Genomic DNA, 9,887 nt, shown 5'->3' on the forward strand with positions numbered 1-9,887 from the left:
CCCAGCCCACCACGAACCAGAGCCCAGGGACAGGCCACCAGCCAGCCGCCCTGTCACTGGAAGCGGTGACCGCAGCCAGGCTGGGGAATGAAGCATCCATCTCCTACCTCGTCAAAGACTTTATTGACAAATCTCATTTCACAACCAGCTGTCGGACAGGAGGGAGGATATCCAAGGACCGGCAGGCTCGGGCCACAGCGGTGTCAAGACCCTCTCCCTGTCCGTTCCTCGGGGGAGCTGAGCAGGCAGCTCTCCCTGCTCTAGAAAAGGCAGCGGTGGTGTCAGGCACTCTACGGGGACTAAGGGGAAGGGGCAGTTGGGGTGGCCATGGGAACAGGCAGCACGTCACCAATTGCTGACACTGCAGATGGCTTCACTGTGGAAGTCCACAGCTACTGCAGCGTCTCGGAGGGTCACTCGAGCTCCTGGGACCGGGCCCTGGGCGGCTGGTTTCTCAGCTCTTCTTCTTCTTCAGCATCTCCATGTACATGCGAAGCGACTTCTGGATGGACTCTTTTGAGATGAAGCTGATGAAGTTCTGAATGTCTTCCTCCCGGTGAGCTACCAGGCGGTCCAGCACCGCCTTCCTCATCATGGACTTGGTGAGCTGACGGGCATGGTCTGCGGAGAGGAGAGCGAGGATGGGGAACGTGCACGGTCCTCACCCCTGGCCAGCTCTCAGCCACTGCCACCGTGTGCAGGTGCCTCCGAACGGGGAGGTACCGCACACCAAAGGGCTCTTTAAACCAGCAGGGAAAGGTGTCACAAAAACCCTCCAGCTGGAAGCTGAACTGGATAAATTCTCATCCAATAAATTATGATCTGTACCTGAAATGACTGATCTACTGGGACAGATGCCAAGAAGCTGTGCACCTCCTTCTCTTTGTGCCCTCCAGAGCTCAGCCCCCACCCCAATACACACCACTGGGCTCAAGACAGCGCTAACCAAACAAAATCCTCCGCTGTTTGAAACTGCGCTGGCTCTGAGCTCCCCCAACCCCTTTGACCTCTGGCAGGACAGTCTGCTCACACCAAACACAAAAGGCAGCAGCGCTGTCCCCTCGAGCTCCTCCCGATGGCAGGCTCGGCCCGTGCCACTCCGCAGACACGTGGATGCTGCCGGAGCAGCGCTGGCTGCGGGAGCCGAGCGAGGCCCTGAGCACACGTCTGCTCACACACAGAGAGCCACGTGCAGCGATGCGGCAGCACATCTGGCGCACAGATGTTACATACGCGCTCTCGGTGTGCTTCAGCCGTGACGGTGAAATGATGACAAACCCCCCCATGGCCTGGGAACCCCGAATCGCTCCAGCACCCGTGTGCTACACATACCTTCACCCGGACAGACTCCTCCTGGCTCTGATTTAGGGCACCTGCATGGTGCCTCCTGGGAGGCAGGAGAGCAGAGCTGAGATGTGCTCCCCGCTCTTGGGGGCTGAGGTGACACTCTAACACCAGGACAGCAGGGGACAGAGCTGTTTAGGGACCCTCTTCCAAGGCTGGGACACAAAGGGACGTTTTTTTTGCGCAGTTTCATTCAGATTTCTACAGAAAGAGCAGCTGAAGGGCGATACCTTCAGGTAGTTGCACCTCCCCCAAGCGCTCAGGGGGCGGCATGGGGTGGGATAGCTCCGATCTAGCCCTGGCTGGCACAGAGCCCTCTCCCAGCCCAGGAACCAGGCGCTGCCAGTCACGGAGCAGCCCGAACACGCACGGGATGTCTGTCCTCACACCCCCATCGCCACCCCCAGCTCAGCAGAGTGCCGAGCGTTGATCCAGACCACAAAGGCGGACTGGCAGCCACCCAGGCACTCTCGCCCAGCCTGTTCCCTCAATTCCATGGCAGCTTTCCTGGGGTAACACCTCCAGTGACAGACACAGACATTCGGTTTGTATCTGGAGCTCAGGCACCCCCAGATTGACTCGGCAGGGCTGGCAGGGTGAGCTGAGTTGGAGCCACGTGCTCTGCACACCCAGCATGGTGTCCTCCCACATGGGGGGCACTGGTAAGCCCATCTCTGCTAGCCCAAGACACCCTGGACTGCTATGCTGAGCTTTCCTACCTCCCAGCCATCCACACCTTCCCTTTAAATGGAAACTGGTACGTAGCTCCCAGGTACCACCCCCGGTGCTTGTCCTTCCCACCCAGATCAGATCCCCTCTTCCTCTGCCGTAGTGCCACCCTTACCGGGAAGGGCCAGCCACTGTGCCATGACAGCCGCAGCCTTCTCCTGGAGCTTCTCCTCTGGCACCAGCTCGTCCACGAGGCCAAGCTTGTGGGCCTCGGGTGCAGGGTAGAGGGAGCCCAGCTGGAGGGAGCGTTCAGCAACTCGGTGTCCCACAACGTTCACAAACGTGTCCTTAAACCTAGAAGAGATGGGAGGAAAAGCCATGGTCAGGGAAACACCCAGCGGGAGCTGCACCCAGACATCGAAGCTAAGAGCACACTCGGTCCCACTTCCCAGGCATGGGTGCCTAAGCAGCAGCTACGGGCTCAGCCACACCGTGCAGGGTCAGGTGAGCAGAGCCATTTTCAGTACCACCCCAACAGAGTTCCCCCTTCTCTCCCCGAGAGCGGCTGTTTACCCTCCGTGCACAGCTCCCAGCCGTGCCCACCCACCGTGATGTGAAAGCTCCTTCCCAACAGCACATTTACACGTTCTTAGGGCAACTAAGGGCCTGTGGCTTAGTACATCAGTGTCCCTACGCTTTCAGAGATCTCCACAGCTACGGGATTTTCACAGAAGCCCAGCCTGGTTGGGGTGGGAAGGGGCCTCTGGAAATCATCCAGCCCAACCCCCTGCCAAAGCAGGTTCCCCTAGAGCATGTTGCACAGGGTCCTGTCCAGGTGAGTTTTGAATGTCTCCAGAAAAGGAGACTCCCCACCCTCCCTGGACAGCCTGTCCCAGGGCTCTGGCACCCTCACAGTAAAGAAGTTTTTCCTCATATTGAGATGGAACTTCCCATGTTTCAGTCTGTGCCCGTTGCCCCTCATCCTGTCACTGGGTACCACTGAGAAGAGTCTGGCCCCATCCTCCTGACGCCTGCCCCTGAGGTATTTTTGCAGGTACACAGCTTGTATCATGAGAAAAGCACACTCCCAGACTGAGCCTGACCAGGGAGATCTCCCAGCACTAGTTTGGGAGTTTACTGCCAAGTCAGAACTGAGGTCCTTACTGGTGAAGGATGTGAAGACATTCTGCAGCCTGAAAGCTCTTCAGATACCTGCAGGATAGGACAGAGCAACGAGGTGCTGCCTCCTGCAGCTGCAACTACCTGATCGCTGACACATAAAGCTATATCTCAGCAGCCAAACTGATTAATAAACTCCTTGAAGATGAATTCTTTCGAGAGACCTACATATAACACTAGAAGTGGGAGGCACTGGCCTACCAGAAGGGAGCCACAATGCCCAGCTGGGCTTCGTTCAGGCCGATGCTGAATTTGGGGCTCTCCACCATGATCCTGTAGTCACACGACAAGGCAACGAGGCAGCCTCCCGCCGGGCTGGACCCCTGGCGAAGAGAAGGAAGGAGTGAGTCTCGGTCACGGTTACAAAGGTCCCTGTGCCCCCAGCCTTGCTGTTTTCTCCAGAGCAGGGAAGACACAGGGTGACAGAGCAGATGGCCCCCAAGCCTCTGATTACCCGACTTGAAACAGCCCTAAGCATTTCTGACAGGTTTACCAGGGTTTACCCTTTAATTTTGCAATGCCCTTTGCTTCTTGCATGTTCCAGCCTGGAAATCCATGTTACTTGGGTTGCCAACCCTGCAGCAGAGATTTGCTACGGCATTTTCATGTAACCCTACATAAATTTTTAACCCTGCTTGAGCTGGTAACCCTGAATGCCACAGAAACGGTTCTCATCTGCCATCGATGCCCCTCAGGGCTTTACCACCAGCCTACAGCCCTCCTCCGGGCCCTCCAGGACAGACTCCCAGCCGAGTTCTTGGGGCAGGGTAGGGCTCTTGCTACACAGAACACTGCCAAGGGCACCTCAGCCCCCGCCGGCAGGACGGGAGTGCTCTGCAATGCTGCAATCCCCCCGCAGTGCCCGCCGCTTACACAGAGCCCGCAGCACCCCACACTTCCACACCGTCTCACGCCCCAAAACGCCAAACGACAGGCACTTATTTTGCCCAGACACCCCAACAAATACACCCCTGTACTTGTTTCAGCACTGACAAGCCTGATTTTTTGGCTGTCCCTGCCCACGCAGTGCAAACAAGTCACAGCAAGTGACAGACGGCGCGGGGCGACTGGGGAGGTGGATCTAAAGGACTTACATTGACTGCAGCGACTGTCACCATGTTGGAGCTGTACACACGGAGCCACATCTCCTGCACAGCTCTCCAGAACTCGGCGTAGTGCTCCGGGCTCTTCCCACACATCTCGGTGATGTCCAGGCCAGATGAGAAGATTTTGGGGACGGCCTGGAGTGGGGAAAATACAAACATCACTGGGAGCAATGCTCAGGGATGACCCTTGAGCCCTCTAACGCACTCGGCCTGGCAGCCTGAGGAAAGGGAAAGCGATTATTAAATATGACATAAACCAGGGTCTTTTGGGGTTCTGAAACCATCTCCCCAGTGCTCCCACAGCCTGGATCATCCCATCACCATGGCCTGCAGGGCTGGGACTCTTTGCTTGCAGCACAATTTCTCATTATTGGGGTCCCTGTGTGAGTACATCAGCCACGCAGCACAAAACCTGTCCTGTGCCATTCCCGGGCACCACCTTGTACTCACATCATGTCTGAAAATAAACACTGGCCTCCCCTAGCAGCTCCCTCTGGGCAGTTCAAGAGGTCTCAGGGGATGGGTCAGGTGTGCAGACATGCAGCTTTGATTTTAATGACAAACAACAACACTCAGTTGTTATTCTTCTGCTAGAAAAGGGTAGGGAAGAAGAGCATAGCCCTTCCAAGGACCTGCTCCCCTCCTTCCAGAGCCAACCAAAGCTGCTTCCCGGCCCCCCTGTGCCAGTGACCAGGGAGCCAGAGACCAAACACGAGCAAGGCAGCGGCACCCGCGCCCGCCAAACGGCCCCGCAGCTCCGCACAGCACGTACGGATGTGAAGATCACGCCCCGGCAGGCCCGGTTGTTCTCCAGCTTCTCCAGGCTTATGCAGAACTCGGTGAGGAAATCCAGGCTGAGGCTGTTGACCGGGGGGCTCTTGAACTTCATCGTGGCGACGCCTGTGCCGTGGTAAACAGAGACATCAGAACCCCCCACCACAGCGGCTCACTGGGTAAGGTCAGGCCTCCAGCTTCTGTCAGAGCAAACATCCCGTGCCCAGGGATCACACACCTTTCTGAGCCTGGCAGCGCTGCCACCCAGGCCAGCACCGCGGGAAGGGCTCTGAGCCCTTGTCCCCTCCCAAACGGCACTACCCTACCCCAAAAGGTCCTCAACAAGCGCTTGGTCTGTGTGATGCAGCTGTGCCCAGGCTGGGGACAGCGCGAGGATGCGCCCAGGGGCCCAGCAGCCCAAGGCAGGCCCTGGGAAACCTCACGAAGCAGCACTCCTTTGTTCGCTGCGGGGACATGGCCTGTGACAGCTATTCCCGGCAGCCAGGACACAGACACCCCCAACAGCTGCTCCCTGAAGGAGCGTCTGACGCTCTACCAGGTCCCCAAAGCAGGGACCCTGCAGAGGGGACGGGGCACAAGGTGTGCCTACAGTGACAGCTAGGGTTTGCCTGCGGCACCCAAGTGGCACCCAGCCACCTGAAGTGCCCACGACTGGTGAGACTCCTGTCCCCAAACGCCTCTCTCCAAGGGTCCTAAGCAGCTGAAGCTGGAACATCTGGAGCTTCGGTGGCTTTCCACGCCCAGAGCCACATGTGTCATCAGGCAGGCACGGGAGAGACCCCCCTGCCTGCATCCCACAACACCCCATGGGCGCAGGTGACACTGCAGAGGTGCCACCTGCCATACCTGAGCTCTCGTCCAGCTCCACCAGCACCTTGTTGTTGCTGAAGGCACGACACGGGGCGAGCGGGAGGCCGGGGGGCTGCCGGGTGGCTCTGCCCCACGCTGGCGGCCGGCGGCAGAGGGGCAACACACCTGGGGGGGACAGAGGCAGGTAGGGCCATGCAGGGCACAGTCCCCACGGGTGTGGGGTGTGCATCCCGAAACTGCTCTGTACGGACAGGGTGAGGGCATGGGGCACCCTGACCCACTGAGGGAGGACATGGGACACCTCGACCCATGGCAGGGGGACACGGGGACACCCTGACCCACTGAGGGAGGGCATGGGGCACCCTGACCCACGGTGGGGGGACACAGGGCACCCTGACCCACTGAGGGAGGACATTGGGACACCCTGACCCATGGCAGAGGGACACGGGGGCACCCTGACCCACTCAGAGAGGACATGGGGCACCCCGACCCATGGCAGGGGGACATTGGGACACCCTGACCCACTCAGAGAGGACATGGGGCACCCTGACCCATGGCAGGGGGACATTGGGACACCCTGACCCACTCAGAGAGGACATGGGGCACCCTGACCCATGGCAGGGGGACATTGGGACACCCTGACCCACTCAGAGAGGACATGGGGCACCCTGACCCATGGCAGGGGGACATTGGGACACCCTGACCCATTGAGGGAGGACATGGGGCACCCTGACCCACGGCGGGGGCACACGGGATGGGCCGTGGGGCTGCCCCCACTCGCGGCGGGGGGCACGGGGACACGCTGGCCGCCCGCGGAGGGACACGGGGGGCCGCGGGGCCGCCCCACCGGCGGGGCCGGGCGCACCTGACCGGGCGATCCGCCGAGCGAGCGCCCACACCGCCGCCATCTTCCGCCGCCGGGTCAAGGGTACGGGGCGGGGCCCGCGTCGCGCCGCACCGCCCGCAGGACTCGCCCCGGGGGCACCGCCCCGCTGTATCCCCGCCCCGCGCTGAGGCCCCGCCCGCGTTACAAATATTCGAAATTAAATGGAATTCAGTTCGGGTTTAGTAGGTTAGGTATAATGCGGAAGGGATGCTGTATTCTATTTTTTTTTCCTTCTCTTTTACTTGCTATTTGATTTGCCTGTAAACTGCTGTGGGGACTGAGAAATTCTTTAAATTCTTTATCTGATCAGCCTAAGCTACATTAACTCCCTGAGCATATCCTTAGCATGGTACAGAACATCACGTTTGTGCAAAACCCAGCGAGAACTGGTACGGAGGTTTGACCAAGAGCCAAGGAACTACTACACCTGCCAAGGAGGAGAGGTGAAAAGTGCACAGCGAGGAAGACATACGGCCTTCATCCCTGAGACCCCGGCCCACGACCGCCAGAAGAAACTGCGCGTGCGCAACCGGGAGGAGTTAAAGGCGGAGGCCATGGAAATGATTTCTCAGAACTCATTATAATAAACACTGCCTTTTCGGGGAAATTATGAATATGTACAGGCGCCCTTGGAATCATGATGAATATGTAACATTTTACTACATAAATACAAGATGAATTATGGAGGGGGGTGCGCACGGCTTTGGAGGGTTACCCCCGTGCCGCCCAGCGCTGCAATAAAGGTGTGCCTGCTTCTTCATGCTACATTGGTGTTAAGGAGTTTTATTCCCGATTTCGGTGACACATGTGCTGTCGCCTCGTGGTGGCCTGCGCGCCCCGGGCTGCCCGTGCGGCCCTGCCTGCCCCGTCCTGCCCTGCCTGCACCATCCTGCCCCGTCCTGCCCTGCCTGCCCTGCACCCAGTGCCTTAGCCCCGTGCTGCCCTCCAGGCGCTGCCCCACACGCCTGGGCCCACCAGGGCCACACACCTGCAGCCCCCTCCACTCCTCCCTCTGCCTGTGGCTCAGCTCCTCCTGCCTGGCCCCTGCCCCGTGGGCCCCGGGGAGCCCCTGGGCCAGGGCCAGCCACCCCCACAGAGTGCCTGGCCCAGGGCCGTAGGGCTGGGAGCCCCTGTGCCTGCGGCTGCTGGGCCTCGCCAGCGTGGCTGTGGATCTCATCATGGTGGAGGCCGCCCCCGAGGGGCACCGCGGGGGCCAGGGCTGGCCCTGCCGCGCAGGCAGAGAGCGTCCGGCAGCAGCATGGCAGGCACGGTGCTGCCCCTCTGCCTGCTCCTCGCTGCTGCCCTGCGGGGCGGCCTGACCCAGGCACCAGGGCCCGTAGCCCGCCCCGGCCCCCCACTCCTGAGGCTGTGGCGGCTGGAGGAGCAGGTGGGTGCCCAGGGTGGGGAGGGGGCGCAGCCCAGGGGGGCACTCGGCGTTTTGGGCTGGGCTGGGGGTTGGCAATGCCACAGGGGCCTGGCGTGGGGATGTGGGTTCACCCCAGCTCGCCTTGCTCCCTTGCAGTTTCACCGGCTCCAGGAGGTGACCCTGAGCCATCTCCAGAGCATCGCCAGCAACTACAACATCTCCTACAACATCGACAGACGCTTCCGGGTGCTGGCGGAGCAGGCGGAGGCGGCTGCTGCTGTCCGGGCTGCCCTGGGTGCCAAACTGGCCCGCTTGGCCACTGCCAGCCGGCGGCTGCACCACAGGCTGAAGTGGCTGGAGGGGACAGTGAGTGTCCTGAGCCTGCCACACCACCCACTCACCCAACCACCAGGTGCACCAGTGGAGGCTGGCACTGAGCCACACGGCCTGCTGGACGCTGCCCGGAGCTGGGGCAGCCGGCTGGAGCAGGAGCCGCAGGGCCGGGTGGCCCCCAGCACCCCCAGCCCTCGGCGCCCGAAGGCAAGGTGGTGGCAGCAACGCTGGCGGGTGGAAGGGCACCGGCTGCCAGCCGATGCGAGGCCCAATGGAATGCCCAGGGAGCATGTGGAGCCTCCTCACAACACGGCACCGGGAGCCCAAGCCGTAGCACCGGCGCTCCCCACCATGACCGCAGTCCCCCAGGAGCAGCCACTGGCCACCCAGCAGCCAGGAGAGGGTAGGTACGGGCCCCCTGCCCCGGCACCCACCTCCCCAGCCTGCCATGCCGGTGCCTTCCTGCTCTTCCCCAACACCTCCGCCGAGCGCGTGGCCATCCTGGGGCCGGGGCTGCGCCGGGGGCTGCGGGAGCTGTCGCTCTGCGCCTGGCTGGCCACCCCAGCCCCCCACCTCGGTGCCCTCCTCTCCTACACCACCGAGGACGGTGGCAGCGAGCTGGGGGTGCGTGGCTGCGGTGGGGACCTCCCCGGCTCCGCACACTTCGTCATCGGGGATGGGCAGTTTCGGGAGCTCCCGGTGATGCCGCTCCTGGATGGCAAGTGGCACCACCTCTGCCTCACCTGGTCCTCCGGCCAGGGCAAGTACCGCTTCTACGTGGACAGACGGCTGCTGGCCGCTGGCTCTGGCTTCCGGCGGGGCTATAAAATTCCCGCTGGTGGCTCGCTGGTGCTGGGCAGGGAGCAGGACCGCCCTGGCAGGGACTTCGGCACCACAGAAGCTTTTGTGGGTCACCTGGCTGGCTTTGCTCTCTGGAGACGGGCTCTCCTGCCTGGGGAGGTGGCCAGCATGGCAACTGGCCAGGGGCTGCCCCGTGGCCCCTTCCTCACACTGGCCGATGCCTCGCTGCAGGGTGGGGTGAGGAGGGTGCCATGCCCATGATGAGCCTGGCAGCGGGAATGGTGCTGGCTCCTGGTGGTCACAGCTGGCTCGTGGTGCAGAGAGGGCGTCCCGGCACCGGGACCACCAGAGGTGGGGAAAAGCAAAAGGGGTTTTGACAGCCAGGGTGGGGCAGAGGTGGGACCCAGCCCTGGGGCCTGTCCCGAAGCCAGGTGGTTGTCAGCTCCTGCCCCCCGCGGATGTACAGCCCTGTCGTTCCTATTAAAACGCTCTGGGCGGAGAAGAAACCTCATTTATTTCTGGTCTTGCTCTTCACCGTAGCGCTGGGTGCCACTTACAGCCAGCGGAGCTGCTCCGCACCGGCAGCCGGAGCCCCGGG

General features: G+C 61.4%; 2 protein-coding genes across 2 annotated transcripts; one reads left to right on the top strand and one right to left on the bottom strand.

The window, feature by feature from the left end:
* Positions 1-104: 104 nt before the first annotated feature.
* On the bottom strand, positions 105-6,847 carry ECI1 (enoyl-CoA delta isomerase 1). The gene is made up of 7 exons (XM_068420204.1): positions 6,769-6,847; positions 5,940-6,068; positions 5,071-5,198; positions 4,287-4,433; positions 3,394-3,515; positions 2,189-2,367; positions 105-621 (listed from the first exon to the last, which is right to left on the bottom strand). The coding sequence occupies exons 1-7, from the start codon at positions 6,809-6,811 to the stop codon at positions 455-457; spliced, it is 915 nt and encodes a 304-aa protein (XP_068276305.1). The 5' UTR covers positions 6,812-6,847; the 3' UTR covers positions 105-454.
* Positions 6,848-8,032: 1,185 nt separating this feature from the next.
* Positions 8,033-9,738, top strand: PTX4 (pentraxin 4). The gene is made up of 2 exons (XM_068420318.1): positions 8,033-8,176; positions 8,312-9,738. Exons 1-2 carry the CDS (start codon positions 8,048-8,050, stop codon positions 9,548-9,550), a joined length of 1,368 nt encoding a protein of 455 aa, XP_068276419.1. The 5' UTR covers positions 8,033-8,047; the 3' UTR covers positions 9,551-9,738.
* Positions 9,739-9,887: the final 149 nt, after the last annotated feature.

This window comes from Nyctibius grandis, chromosome 30 (genome assembly GCF_013368605.1).
Source record: "Nyctibius grandis isolate bNycGra1 chromosome 30, bNycGra1.pri, whole genome shotgun sequence".
Lineage (NCBI taxonomy): Eukaryota > Metazoa > Chordata > Aves > Nyctibiiformes > Nyctibiidae > Nyctibius > Nyctibius grandis.